Source organism: Gymnoscopelus microlampas, assembly GCF_963454915.1.
Source record: "Gymnoscopelus microlampas genome assembly, chromosome: 10".
In the NCBI taxonomy this organism is placed as follows: domain Eukaryota; kingdom Metazoa; phylum Chordata; class Actinopteri; order Myctophiformes; family Myctophidae; genus Gymnoscopelus; species Gymnoscopelus microlampas.
In genome coordinates, this window is record NC_139947.1 from 17,251,507 (window position 1) to 17,266,608 (window position 15,102).

General features: G+C 43.2%; 1 protein-coding gene across 8 annotated transcripts in view; it reads right to left on the reverse strand.

Moving 5' to 3' along the window:
• Positions 1–245: 245 nt before the first annotated feature.
• LOC311053894 (serine/threonine-protein kinase WNK2) overlaps positions 246–15,102 on the reverse strand; it is a 52,687-nt gene continuing 37,830 nt past the window's right edge. For 4 of the 8 annotated variants that reach the window (XM_084069671.1, XM_084069669.1, XM_084069664.1 and 1 more), the window contains 12 exons: positions 14,790–14,966; positions 14,438–14,489; positions 13,658–13,756; positions 11,310–11,959; positions 10,428–10,476; positions 10,257–10,324; positions 9,229–9,875; positions 8,604–8,833; positions 7,939–8,163; positions 3,987–4,031; positions 3,141–3,442; positions 246–2,888 (listed from right to left, as the gene is read on the reverse strand). In XM_084069671.1, coding sequence (XP_083925797.1) covers positions 2,538–2,888; positions 3,141–3,442; positions 3,987–4,031; positions 7,939–8,163; positions 8,604–8,833; positions 9,229–9,875; positions 10,257–10,324; positions 10,428–10,476; positions 11,310–11,959; positions 13,658–13,756; positions 14,438–14,489; positions 14,790–14,966 — 2,895 coding nt within the window. In that variant the 3' untranslated portion in view covers positions 246–2,537. Of the gene's footprint in view, positions 2,889–3,140; positions 6,290–7,938; positions 8,164–8,603; positions 8,834–9,228; positions 9,876–10,256; positions 10,325–10,427; positions 10,477–11,309; positions 11,960–13,657; positions 13,757–14,437; positions 14,490–14,789; positions 14,967–15,102 lie in introns of those variants that run through there. The other 4 variants (XM_084069665.1, XM_084069666.1, XM_084069667.1 and 1 more) reach the window with 4 other exon arrangements.

A 15,102-nucleotide genomic window follows, 5' to 3' on the forward strand; every position in this document is an offset into this window, starting at 1 on the left:
AGTTTTTAGCTTAATAAACGTTTACACCTGTCAAGTTTAATAGTAATGTTGCAGATCTGTCCTGTTGAGTTGTAGAAACAAGAATAACCGGTCTTTTCTTAACTCATTTTATCAACAGTTCAACGTTTTGCATGGCAATGCCTAAAACTGCCATGAACATGTGTTTGTTATCCCTGAAAAAAAACTAAGTTTAATAGGCTTAGGCTACGACAAAATTATGAATGAAAAACAAAACAGACACACAATCAAGCACAAAATAATGTTTATTTCTCTCTTAACATGTACAGTTTTAGTGATTAGAGTGCGGCTGACAGGGTTTGACCGGGCTGGGTATAGTCTATAATGCAGTGGGAAGTACAGCAGGCAGAAGCAATCCCACACAGATATTCAAATGCAAATCAGTTATTGACAGAGCATATTCAATAGGGGGCAATGCTGTGCAGAAACAGTGACATGACCAGAGCAAGCACAGTGAGTGCACTCTGTGCATTTCAATTTTCTCCAAAACAGTAGTTATTCCCTCATCTGCTCACAATATGAGTCAACAGCCAGGGAGCAGAGGATACCAGATACAAGTAACAGAGAACAGAAATCTCTTACTACTTTTACCAGAAGCAGAAGACTCTGCATAATATCCTATAAAAGTCCAATTCATACCGAATTGATGGAATAATATACATCAAAGCAAACCCATCCCTCCCCCTAAACAGTCAAACAAAATGTACAAATATAAATTACAAGAAAACTGTACAATTCACAGCTTGGCAGGATTGGGGTGCTGCAAACTTTGAGTGGTGTGATGGATTTGTGAAACCACAGTTGCGTTTATATCTGTTGGAAAATATGAACAGCTGGCCATGCTCAATTGTGGGGGTGGAACTCTATATACAGAATGTTGGAAATTAATACAGGTTGGAATTGGTTGAGGGAGAACATGTTACGTTGTGCAAATCTCCCCTATCAAGTATTATGTAAATGTTCTATATTTTTAAAATACTGATAATTGATGAGAAAAAAACAATGCAATAAAACAAAATCAAGTCTATCATCAAAAATAACTTTGGGAAAATAGAAAATATAATTTCAACAAGGCAATAACACTGCTTCACAAGCATCTCGCATGTAAAGGATTCAGAAGGTTATTCCTTGGGGTGATTCTAGTGTACCATCAAACAGTATGCTAATACACTGATGCATTTTTAATATGTACAGTGGAATCACCTGACAGAATAGCAGCATCAAAATCAAGCTTTGAAACATTAACGCAATAACACTTAACCAATGATTGCACGAAAAATACTTACAAACAGCACTGTATATGCTGGAAAAGAGCAGCGCCCCGTTGGGGCAGCAATGAAAACATGTAGCGGTAGTAAATTCAGTGTTTGCTTGGTGATTTCTTCTACATCTGTTCAACTTTGCAGCTACTGTCGCTCCTGTTGCACGTGTCGGGGATAAGGCTTGTGGCAAAGCCACGATCAAAGCTTTGTAGAGGGGTTGAATTGCACTTTAAAGCCTCGCCAAACTACTTCTCAAAACCACTGCTACATTCTGATCTGGGCACTACCAGAGGCATACAGAGAGAGAACCTACGTATATACAGTGTGCAGTATATGGCTCTGGACACTACCTATTACAACACTGCCAACGCCTTCGATGTCCAACTCTTATATTATCATTCATATCCAAAAGAGTCTGTGCCCAACTGAACCATTTGACCTGAAAGAGTGGAATTTGGCTGGTGGCTTGGTTAGGGTTTTGATTTCCCCACTCAAACGTACATCAATCTTTTGTTCCTGCAAGGCATTCGTACGTCTCACCACTATGGCGTTCTCTCTGTCACGGCGTGGAAAGTAAACAGGGTTTAAAACAAATGTATTACTTTAATAAGAGCATATACTGTGTTAATAGTGCAGTACTACAAGGGCATTCATATGTAAACCAACAACAAAAGTGTCTGTAATGCATTAAAAACGGAAGCAGCACTCAAGCCACCGTGATATAAAATCAGTTGGGTGCGTTGCATGCTTTTCTTTCACAAAAAAAATGAAAAGGAAAAGAAAAAGAAAAACGTTATGTTCAAGGCACTACATTCCTTCAGATATCTTCAACATAAACACGGCCCTGTCATCTCACGCCACTGTGTTTGGATTCTAATGTAGTGTTTCAAGTGGACATAAATTGAGAGAGAGGCTAAATCAATGTTGAAAATGGTATTAAAGTAGGATATGGTGAAACATCGTATTGTGATCACTGACATTATGTCTAGTATGGCATGAGTTTAGTCAAGACCAAAGCGAAAAGCATTAGGAACTCAAGACACCCCCACACACACTGAACATATATACTATTTACATAGTATATATACAATAAACTGTAGGTGTTGTTATAAAGGACGCCAACACTCAATGTATTATTTACAAGCTCACAGATTATGTACATAATGTGGCTCTAGTGTAGCAGAGCAGATTGTTGCCAGACAATCCTGCCCAGGAAGGTTGTGGGGTGCAGCCTTGACGGAAACTAGACACGGTAGGTTAGGTAGTCCTGGTAGTGTTGGGATAGGAGCCATTCTCGGGGTGGTGCAGGACCAGAGGGTAGGCTGGTACCCCTGACTTTGCCATGGTAGCGTAGGGTATCACTCCTGCAGTGCCATGCAGGCCCACAGGACCCACAGACCCCGCAGGGGTCGGCAAGCCTGGCCACTGCTGCCCGTAAACAGGACCAGGCACTGCCCCGCTGTAGGTGCCAGCAGCCGAAATATACCCAGGAGGAAGCATTGCAGAGGAGCCGGCACCTAAGGCTGTGGGCATTGCAGGGGCTAAAGCAGCAGTCATTGGGCAGGAGAGGGGCAGCTGGAACTTGCTGCTGTTGGAGGGGCATCTCACCTGGGAAGAAAACGGAAGTTAAAAGTTAGAGCAAATTGGATTAACCACTTGTCTTACGACAAATAGAGAAAATAACCGATCCACAAGATCACACAACAAACCTTGCAGATCTGCTATTTTTGCAGTTTTTTTAACGAAGAAAAAAGTTTAGACGATTTGCGCAAAAAAGGACGTCTAATGTGGTTAAAATAATCACAGTGCCGTTTCAAGAACAATTCATGTGTTTTCTCTCACTGTTCCCATGCCAGATACCTCATGTGTGGCTGCGCCCATGGGTGGCGCTTTGCCTTCCAGATCCTGCCAGCGTCTCTGCTGTTTGATCTGGTTCAGGGACGGTCGAGGTTGATGGGATGCCGCCAGAGTTTCCTTTGTCCAGTCATCCACCAGTTTGTGAAGGTCATCTGTGAAGGTGCCCTTCTTGTTGTTGCTGTTGTTCGTCTGGACCTGCGCTAGCCCTACGATTGGCTGAGGAGATGGTAAAGGTGCAGCCATAGCAGGTGGTGCTTGCGTCTGATTGGGGGCTGTCGGAGCTGTTGCGGTGCCATGAGCAGACCCTGGAAAGACAGAAAGCAATTTACACTCTACCCAGTTGGAAAGTCTGCCCAGTTTGAACAATTCCCAGCGAATCAGTTGGCTGCTGTGAGGCCACAGAATGTAAGGCACCATTACAACAACGAACCGGCACAGCCAACGGCTTTATTGTCAACTATAAAATCCATTCTTGCCAGTTCTCAAGTACATTTAGTAAACCAAATTTGATTAAACATATTTTCCTGTAGTTAACCATGCTGAGCAGCAGCCAAAGGATTACAGCTTAGTTTACCTTCACAAATTAAAACAGAAAAATGGAAACATATAGATATGCAGGCAAACACAACATCCAGACATGTACTGTAGGCATACTGCCATGCATTATAGGATACAAAAGTAAATGAAGGCATAGTGTCACATTTTCATTGCATCCGATTTCCCAACAGAACCTGCCACATTTTAAGTGCCAAAGGAACACATCAATAACAAATTATGTGCCCATGGCCCATGCAAACATAAAATGGAACAAAAATAGACAGAGAGATAGAAAATGAATGAGATAGTTACTACTACTGCGCTCTTTGCCTAGACATAGTCGTTTCAGAGTGGACCCTATGAAAAGGTAGAACAGCACAAGACAGAAACAGTTAGACCAGGACACACTGTACACCACTGTACAAACTGGCCTGACGACAAGCTGCCTCAAAGCCACACACAGCTATCAAATCAATCAGGGACATAGAAAGAGAGAGGAAGAGAGAGTGGGGAAAGGAGGAGAGGTGTGGGGTTTAAAATCACAGAATAAATGGGAACAAGAGTCTAGGTGTTCTTTAACATGTGAGGTCATTCCAAAAGGGTCATAAATAGGGAAAGGAAGGCCTGAAACAGAAATGGAACCCTGAACCCTTGCTGGGTTATTAATTTGGTTTTAAAAGAGACTGGTTTGCAATTAACTGAAGCCAGTCATCCAGGAAGACGGCTCAAATATATTCACTTCACTAATCCTATTACGTGACCGTGTCCTATTGCAGATTTTCACAATAATGTAAAACAAAGGCCTAAAATTACTCATTTGTTAGTTTTCTACAGCAATGTGGATTAATAACTCCTGCATGGCCATATAGAGGCCAATTAGCAGACAGGAGAATTTAGCAAAGCAGGTTCATTGCAGCTTTGATCCAGACAGAGATCACAGCATTGGTCAACATGAGAATGCCTGTAAATTACAAAATAAGGAACCGAAAAATCCAAAACAAAGGAGCACACAGCAGAGTCAGCACTTCTCATGAACATGCAAGTAACAGAGGTGGGGTGGGTTTGGAAGGAGAACAAAGTAGAAATATTTAATGATACAGCCCTTTATACGGTGGAGTAAGTCTCCATCAGTGCCCTGCCTGGCGCCTGCAACCATGCACGTCTTTCCCAGTCCAAACATGAGGGACAGAGTTCTCCTAGCACAGCAAACGGCCCCTGGCTTAGTGGGAAGGTGGTGGTAGGGGTGGGCAGTCTCTGTATAAGTATACTGTACATACACAAGACCACACACTGGGGCAATAAAGATGAAATGAAATGATATTTTGAGAGTTTAATTTAATTGGATGCATTTCCTAGTGAAACTGTGGCTGGGTGCGTCTCAGCCAAACGCAGCGATGGGGCGGGGTTGAACCACTGGAGATTTTAACCTCCATCAGAGTGCTGATGAGTATCTGTTAACCGGCTATGAGGAATGATTTTGAGCATTGGCGAATACCATGAGCCGCCTTGATGTCATGTCGGTCCACAAACTAAAAAACAAAGAAAGAAACGAGGCAGTGCTGAATAAAGTTTCTGTACTGCATTTCTCACCTCAAATGTTTTGTACCATTTGAGGTGAGAAATGAGTGTACCATTTAACTTTAAGAAGGAGATAATTTGTAACATGCGACAGCCATGTTTGCTGATATTCAACATAGTAGCAGTGTGCTCTAGTGTCTAGCATAATGAATCATAGTCATGGCTGGGTGAACAAGTTTAATTGAAATGAATGAGCGGCCATGCTTGGACGCCATCTCCAATTCTTTCATACCTCCATGATCATATCTCCATGTGGAAGAGTGATTGAGAGGTGCATAACATATTATTGGTTCAAATTGGCTAGTACATGCTAATGTAATCACGCATAACATTTTTGTATGACAGGAAGTAAATAAGATTAGACTTAAGATAATAATTGAATTTGTTTCAATGTCTTTGCCATCTGTTGTTAACTACTGCATGTCTCGATTATGACTGCAGATATACTCTAAAAGGGGGAAAACATATTTTTCATTTCAGCTCGTCTTTAAATGCTTTAACTGGGGAGGCGCCATATAATGAAAATAAACTGTGGATGAAAACAATGCATACAAAAAAATAAGGTTAAAAAGATTTATTCACGCTCTCTTTCACTCATGTGCATTGTGCACGCGCACACACGCAGCACACACTCTGGGCTGAGATCTGACCTCAGGCATCACCTGTCCATGTTTGGAGAAGACTAGCTTTAACCCCATGCATGTTGGGGATCTGCTTGCTAAAGCCAGAAAGCAGTGCTTGAAGCGTTTGTATGGAGGAACGTCAGACCCATGGGGAAGGGGGTCAGAAATCTATGACATTATGTTTGTGTCCTGGACAGTGGTCGGTGAGGAGGAGGGCGAGGAAGAAGATCCACTACGTCAAATAGAGGAGGTGAAATAGAAGCGATAAAGATGGAGAATGAGTGTGGGGAGAGAAAATAGAAAGAAACAAATACAAACAGATGGACAGTGACACGGGTCCACTGAGGAATCTAGTGCGCGGTTTGCTAGATTTATAGGTCACTCTCTCTGACGTTTGGTGGTAAACCGTCCAGCCTGTAAAAAAATGAATATAAGAGGGAAGAAGAGAAGAAAACAAGAGACACTTCTGTAAAAGTGCACAGAGACAAGCATGAGAAACCTCCACCATTTAACCACTTAAGTCCTTTACAACGAAAATGGCAGATCTACAAGCTCTCATGATGCATTGTGAGCTTGGAGATGTGCTATTTTAGCTATTTCTGAAAATCAAAAACATATTGAACATTTTTGAAAATTAAAAATAGGAAAGCCAGGTTGAAAGTGGTTAAAAGCACCAGCAAAGGATACTGAGAAATAAGATTGTCATATTGTCTGGTGTCAGTAAACACTACTGTATGGACTAATGTCATCACTCCTTTACAGGGGCTCCATAAGGGGCCAAAGAGCTGCACACTAGAGGCTAAATTATTTGTATACAACATCATTGAAGCTTGGCAATAGCTTGCCAATAGCAATAACACCCGTACACTCACATACAGTATACCCACTTCTTTTCTCTTTTTCCATTTCTTTGTCTCCAAACTGTTGCTAATTTTGGAGAATTTTGAAGGTGCATTGTGTAGTATCTTGCCACTTGTCGCCAGGGATTATTCCTAATCGCTGTGTGCTACTACATGTATACGATATTATTTTATTGTTTATTATTTTTATGTAGTTTTTACTCCTAGTACTGTTTCTGTATTGATCTTGTGTTTCATAACTGCATGACAGCTGAATTTCCCCTGTGGGGTCAAAAAAGGTCTTACAGTCCATCTACTGTAAAACTAAGTGTAAAAACCATAAGCGGCATTGTTCCCATAACCCGGAGGGATGTGTCGGCTCTCTCGATCCCATAACCCAGAGGGAACCGCTAGGCCACAAGTAATATAACTTTAGAATACGTTTATGCTACTTTAAGGGAAAATCCTGCTCATGTATCCTGCTCCTGCTCAATACATTCCTAAATATTAATATTATTAACTTTATTGAAATACAAAGTATGAGTATGAACATATTTATACTCGCTCATGAAAAAGTGGTATCGGCACACCCCTAATTATTTGTGTCAAGTTTGACTCAGATTATTAAGGGGGCTTAGGAGCCCAGCTGTCAGGTCGCCCAGGATTTCAACCGGCGACCTTTCAACCTCTGCTTCTTTCCTCAATCCGACAGATGCTACCAATCCCACTGTAAAATTCCACACAGAAAAAAAGAGTGTGTTGATGGGTGTAAAATATTAACCAAAACGTTTTAGAGACAATACATTCCAGAAACATCCAGAGTTAGTAGCTCAAGGCTATTAAAGAAAGTTTCAGAACGGATATAAATATTTAGATACAGGGTTGTTCAGTCCAAGTGTGAAGAAAGATCAGCTAAAAAGGACTAGAATCCTTTGAGGTGCAAACCTGCTCATGACAACTCATGCTCCTTAACTTCATCTTTGGCACAATGATGAACACCATGCTCCATCTACAAGCTGTGTGCATATTTTGGTGTGTGTGTATATGCACTTGCCTATCCTGGGGGGAATGTTTGCCAAAAATAGACGATCTAGCCGATCTCTTGTAGATCGGCCATTTTTGGAGAAGAGATTTGGTATAGAGTGAAAAAAAAAGAGTGCACTGTACAGGTGCAACTCAGGTCCGTTTTTTACTAAGAATAGAGGGTTTAAGTCTCTAAAATACCTTGGCTAGGGCGTCCTTGGGAGGCCATGCTGTCACCGTGTAGCCCAGCATAGATGTTGTCTGAGGAGACGGAGCCCTTGAGGGAGCAGGGCTGCTGCGTGTGGACCATCTCTGGTGCTCTAATGTCGGGCCGGGTGCTGGAGCTGCTGCTGCCGCTGGAACGTGCAGAACTGTCCGACACAACAGAACTTTTGGCCGGAGAACTGGAGTCACTGGCACTCTCACCTTGGTGGTGACAGACATGAAGAGGATGCAAGTCAAAATGGTTGCCTTAACACCGTTCCACTGTGACATTACCATGAGATTATTTGGCACAAATGTGTGGGCGGGCACTAGGGGTGTAAAAATGCATCGCTGCACTGTTATGATCTTAAAAGTGTCGATTCTTTTGCATTGTTAGAATCGAATAGAATCGTTTAATCTTTGTTCTAAATAGTATTGAATGAAATATGGTAACTATTGAAAATTTGTGCTGAGAAGTTGAAAGTTGAAGCTATACTCCGTAACTCCACTAATACAGAGTAGATCAGTTAATTCTTTCAAATTACTGAATTCTAAGTATTTTTATGTACCGACATGAATTAATCATATATTTAAAAAAAACTATTTCTCATAGCAGTTCCTGAAAGAATCATAAAAGTTCAGAAATGAACACACACACACACCTTTCTTCTCACCAGCGGTGCTGTTGATATTGTTTCTGAGCTGTAGCACTGTGGGGTTGAGCAGCTTGCCAGTTTTCAGCTTGTTCTTGCTTGCCCTGCGTCTGCGGCCGCTGGGGGGTGCAGCGTGCAGCAGACCAACACTGGGGGGCAGAGTTTTACCAAGGTCCTTGTACAGGCCCTCGATCTCGCCCCGCTGGTACGCCTGCAGCTCAGAGATCTCCTTCATGTGCCTGATGAAAAATTACAGGGAAAAAAGACAGGCACTAATAAAGACTGTACCCCATTCCTCTGTTGGTTGTCAAAGCTATTGCCTTGACGGATTCGAGAAAGGTCATTGACTGCCTATTAAAGCTCTGCACTGTTTTATGAGCACATCAACTAGTGCCCTATAGTCTGATTTATACTTAGCTGTGCGTCGGTGTCGCACACCGAAAACAGCTGATATACAAGCTCACAATGCGTTGTGATGCAACTCGTTGCGAGCTTGTAGATCGGTTATTTTTGGTGCGCGACATGGCGCACAATCAAGTGTGTAAGCTTGTGTAAGTGTGAGCTTTCTGGGGTATTTATACTGACAGTATGTGCACTCATGGGCATCCGGTGCACATGCATCTGTGTGTCTTACTTTTCTCTCAGCCTCTGCAACTCCTTCTTCATGTCGGTATCCTCGAACTCAGAGTCGTTGTCGCTGCTGACATAGCCGTTCGCTCCCCCGGGAGGTGAGGTGGCATGGCCATTCATCGCCACGGCCTGACGACTCGGCGAATCGGATCTCTGTGTGCCGCCGCTGCGGCCCGAGCGGCGGAAGAAGGCCACCGCCCTCTTCATGAGGTCACTTCCGCTATGCTCGGAGAGGGAGTGGGCAGGGGGAGGGACATGGGGGGAAGGCGGGGCAAAGGCGCTGCTGTCTTCGTCCTCTGCCGAGTCAGAGCAGAGGCGGAACAGGCGAGGCCGATGGGTGGGGGCGTCGATGGTGTGAGCGCGGGGGATGTGGGTGGGGGTGATGTCTGGACTGGAGGCACGGTAGAAATCGGGAGGGGCGGAGTAACGATTACTGCAATGAGGTCGGGGCGTCTCCACGTCCCCCTCCTCGTCGGCGGCCGTCACAGAGAACCTGCCCACGGCCACACACCCCTGCTCTCGTCTGCTCGAGCCCTGCGTGTGGGCGTGAGACCCTCCAGAGCCACTGGAGGGCGCCTGGGAGCTACAGGAGCTGCAGCTCTTCCGGGTTTTCTCCAAGCGCCAGATAACATCCGGAGGAGTTGGGACAATCTGGGGAGATATCATGGAGAAGACTGTGTATTGGCATAAAGAGGACCGCGGGCGGACGGACCTCTATATGGACATAAAAGGGACAAGGACTGACATATACAGGGATCTCCATATATAGGCATATCAGTCGGATCGGCGGTGCAACGTAGGTGTGAGGGCCGTGTATCGGCCCGAACCTCTAGTGTTTGAAAATTGTTCAATTAATGAAGATGTTTTTGAAAATATCATGCCCAAAATAGGGACATGATCTAGCTTCAGCAAATAATTCAATCTTTGGACAATGTACAGGATAGACAATGAGAAGTCAGGACTTGGTCAAAATATAGTTTCTGGGGAACAGATGTGCCTATGTGGAGTTATCAGAGTAGTAAGTAGTCTTACTTGGAAGCGGTTTTTCGAGCTGTATGAACCGGTAACCACATCTTTCCTGTTCAATAACCCGTTAGACACTTGAGGCAGGGGGGGAGAAAACAAAACTATTAGTATTGTGACACAAACATCCGAATCACTTGTCAAAGTGTGATTAATGTAAGAGCAGCTCTTGTCACTCACCTGCCACTGCAGAGCCACCCACACTATCTGTGCGTTCAAGAATCTGAGGCTAAAAAAGAAAAGAGACAAACAAGGGTCAGAATGTTCCCATGTGTAAATCAGATTGTGTGCTAACCCATTATCATGTCCTGGCCTCAGAACTGTCAGTCCCTGAGTCTTTTTTAGGCAAGGCACACATGCCAGATAAAGAGGAGCAGATAATGATAAAACATCTGGTTGACAGCAGTAATTTAATTACCCTCCCCGTTCTCCCGAACACAGCATTAGTCTTGATGATTACAGGCGATGGTAAAAAAAAAATCAGTGATTACAGGCAATGGTAAAGTCAACGTTAAACTGTAGTGAATGGATTCAAAGACACTGCCTAAAACTTGGGCACTGATCAATGTCTGAAAGCTCCTCCACACACAAAAAGCTCTAAATTGTGACCGCATTGGTCGCAAATGCACCTGAAATTTTAACTGCTTGACCTCAAAACATTATTGGGAGCATTTGTCCAAATGATTGCTGTGGTGCGACCAACATGGAACAATGAGTGAACGAAAGCGAAAGATAATGGATTGAAGAATGGATTGAAGTCTCTTGGACAGCCAAGAGACTTAATTTTAAATCCTGGCCCCAGCATATTGCATAAAGCCCCAGTGGTGGCCTACCATGCGTTTTAAAGGCTACTTTCACCATATTATCCTACTTGTAAACTGTATTGTAAGTTGTAATGTGGTTTCCATCGATGAAAAAAATCGATGACATACTTTGTAATAGCTTCTTACATTTTGGTGGGTGCCCCTACATTTTTCTGGTGCTTTTAACTTTTTAATCCAAAGTGCAAACCAAGTAAAAAAGTTAATTTTGAGCCCTACACACAAATAGATTCATTCGTACCAGAAGTTCCCCCTTGCCCTCTGCACTGGAGCCCTGGGGGTCTGTGGCAGCGGCGGAAGGTTGGGTGGGAGTGTGCTCCTGGTAGAGCAATGTTCTCAGCTTCTCGTCCAAGGTCTTAATGGCACAGTCCACAAACTCCACCCGACGAGGCACGTCACTATCGGACTCCCCCAGCCCCCCACTACTAGCCTGCTGCTGGGACTGGGAGGCCTGGTGAGCCGGGCTCTGGGGCTGGGAGGCGACCGTGCCAGGCTGCATGGGCGTGGCATAGGGTTGCTGCAGGACCACTGGTTGATGGGAGGCCATCGGTGGGGGCGGCTCGCCGGTAGGACTGGCCATTTGATTTGAGTGACCAGTTGCCCCTTTATGTCCTGCGTTCACATCCAGAGATACAGGCGGCACAATGGCGCAGCACGGAATATCCGTTACCATGGAGACGGCCGATATGCAAGGCTCGTCCGCACGAGGGGAGTCGTGGCGGCTTACACCGGCGGTGGCAGTGGAGGGTTGAGGCTGCTGGACGTGCGCCCGACCCACATTGGGGTCCTGAGCTTGTACGGCGCTCTGAGCTGCGGGGGCTCTGGAGGGCAAGCGGGCAGACGCGTCGCTGCCGGATCTGACCAAGGATGGGGCTGACGCCTCACACTCTGCTACAACAAAAAGAGACAAAACGGAGAGAAGAGAAAGTTATAAAGAAGAGCTTATTAGAAAAGGAAAACAAAGTGCTGTGTGAAGAAGAGGTCTAGGGGTTAAACAGTTAATTGAACTAATTGATTTAATCGATTATAAAAGATAATAGATTTTAATAAAATAATCAATTTGTGGATTTCTTTGGTCTTTTTTTTGCAAAAATAGCTGATCGCTCTTACTTGTGGGTCCACTATTTTTACTATTTTTGTGTGACACCGTTGTTCGACAATGTATAAAATAGGGCTTAAGTGTTTAATCAGATTATCAATCCATTCAGTCGATTATAAAAAAAAATAAAAAAAATCAATTATACAGTGAGTGTATATATACAATACATCAGAACATCTTCAATAATAAAATCTTCAATAGTTGCAGCCCTAAAGAGGACAGAGTCCTGTGGGTGACGGATTGTTGCATTGCATCAATTGTCTTCTTCCATCAGGTTGGGTTGGAGTGGACTTGGTAAGTTGGTATAGGCCCAGAGCCTCTGCAGCAGCATGCTTATGTAACTGACCTCAACACTAATGCACACACTGCTTCTTCAGCAGCAGCTGCAGGCCAATCATATAGACATCCTATTGTTGCTGGGAGAATGTGAACCCCTTGTCAACATCCTAGGACTGGGCGATATGACTTCAAATCAATGCCACGGTTATTTCAAAGTTCTTCCTCGATTACGATTAATGAACGATTATAAAATGAATAGTGAAACTGGCAGATCTTCAAGCTCTACAACACTGATGAGCTTGTAGATCAGCTATTTTCAAATTTTTTGTAAGCCACCATTGTACAACAAAGTATAATACAGGGTTAAGACTAATCAATTTAGCCAATAAAAAAAATATATATTAGAATGTTTTAGTGTCAACAACAAAATCATCAACAAAGAACTCTGCTTCTCATCATTTGATAAACCTACAAGATTACGTCGGTTATTGGTTCTAAATATCGATTTCAATATATTTTCGATTAATTGCCCAGCCCTACAACATCCTATCAACTGTCCTACAGCAGCAAATAATAATAATAATATTGTTTAATAATAATAATAATAATGAGAAAAAAAGAGTTAGGTACAGTAGCAAAATAATAGTTGTGTCTGATAGCTTGTGTTACTGTTTACAGCCTGAAAACATCTACAAATTCATGTCTGCTGTAATCAACAAATCCAAGGGAAGGGCACGCAAATCTCCATTAGCTAAATTAAGAGTCACAATTGTGTCCATTAGCCACGTGAGACTGCTGATGTGTAGAACACATCAGCAACATACCCCGTACAAATGTGTCTATGCCAGTGGTTCCCAAATTGCTATAAGACAAGTCCAGGTGTGCCTTGGGATTATGTGACAACAGCACATTATTAATGCAATATTACTGTATATAATTATACAAAAAGCTGTTATTTATTTATTTTTTCTTTGTGTGCACTCATTTCCCGATAAAAAAACTGCCATTGTGGGGGAAGGATTAAGTGGCTCAGCTTTTTATCTGGCATTAGTAAATATAAAACATTTACAGAGTTATAACAAGTTATAGAGGCTATTTTCAATTAATGAATAAAGGTGTGGCTTGAGATTTTGACTTGCCCACTGGTGTGTCTTGGGAAACAAAAAGTTTGCAAACCACTGGTGTATACATTCAGTCACAGAATACTGTACCATTGGCTGCAGAGACATGTGATGAGGTGCTCTCTCTGTCTGGTGTGGGCGTCTCAGCCACGGGGCAGATGATGAACCAGCGCTTGCCAGTGTGGAGGACTGTCAAGGACAACAAACACACAATGCACTCAAACACACAACTACTGTATAACATCCTCCGTAGGGCAAAAGAACTGAGATAGGAAGGGTGCAAACGTAAATCACAAGGCAACCGATCGGATACGGAGATCGCTCCGCCTCCTGACACCTCATTTATCAAATCCTCTTCCATCCCAATACCTTGCCACAACAATAGGTCTCAAAATAATGCAAATTCAAACTGTACCTGCGGTAAACCACAGACATTGACTGAGTTCATTATTTTTTTATTTTAAACGAATTTCGAACTAGTTTCGAAGTAGTGTAAGTGTAACAGTTAATCAAACTAATCAATTTAATAGATTATTAAATTATCTATTTTTACTCAAATCGAGGGGGGGGGATTTTTGCATTCTCCCCTTTTCCTTCTTCTTGCCATTATCGGCGATCAAAAATGTCTAAATGAGCAAAAATAGCCAATCTAGAGGCTATGCATTGTGAGCTTGCAGATTCGCTATTTTCATTACTTTTTGACACCGTTGTACAACAAAGTCTAAAATAAGGCATAAATGGTCTAAATCAATTTTATGTTGATTATTTGAGATCGTAAAAACAAAAAAACAAATAGTAATTGACAGAATAATCGCTATGTAAATAAATGGTAAGATAGTTGCAGCCTGAATGTAGAGCTAAAACCCTCACCATTCTGTTGGTACACCAACTGTGGACTGTTGGGCGTGGCGGCCTTTGAACTCTAAAGAGAAAGGGGGTGGTTATTAAACAGCAAAGGTGCTTATTATGAACAACAACTTTTAAAATGATTCAATAAACAGCCACAGGACTTGGCTTTCAGAGAGCAAATTCAGTTAGATGAAAGTGTCATATCAGCAACAATGCTCGTCTTTGCGGCAAACTGTTGGCAGCTTCTCATGCAAAATCATCTCGAACGGTGCCACAAGGTAGGACAAAGTTCCCAAGATAGAAACGCTCGCCTCTCTCCTCCCGGGCCAAGATGGCCGCATCGCCTCTCTGCCAAGAGTTCCCCCTCACTCACCTCTGTCACCAGTGTGCCAGCTCCTCCTTGGCTCTGCTGGGGACCACCTCCCTGTTGGTCAAAGCTTCTCTCCCCCTCCCTGTCCTCACTCAGCATGTTCTCTGCCTGTTCCATGATGTCCCTCAGCTGCTCAATGAAAACCTCCTTCTCCAGGGGCAGGATGAAGTCGTTCTCCACCTGTGACAGGTAGAACGACGCAGGAGATGTTGACAGTTGAACCCCCAAAATACTAATAAACAGCTTAAATTTGGGAAAAACAAAACGTCTTGGTCAGTCCCTGCATATGTTCAATGCCCATGTGCAATTTGAGGTT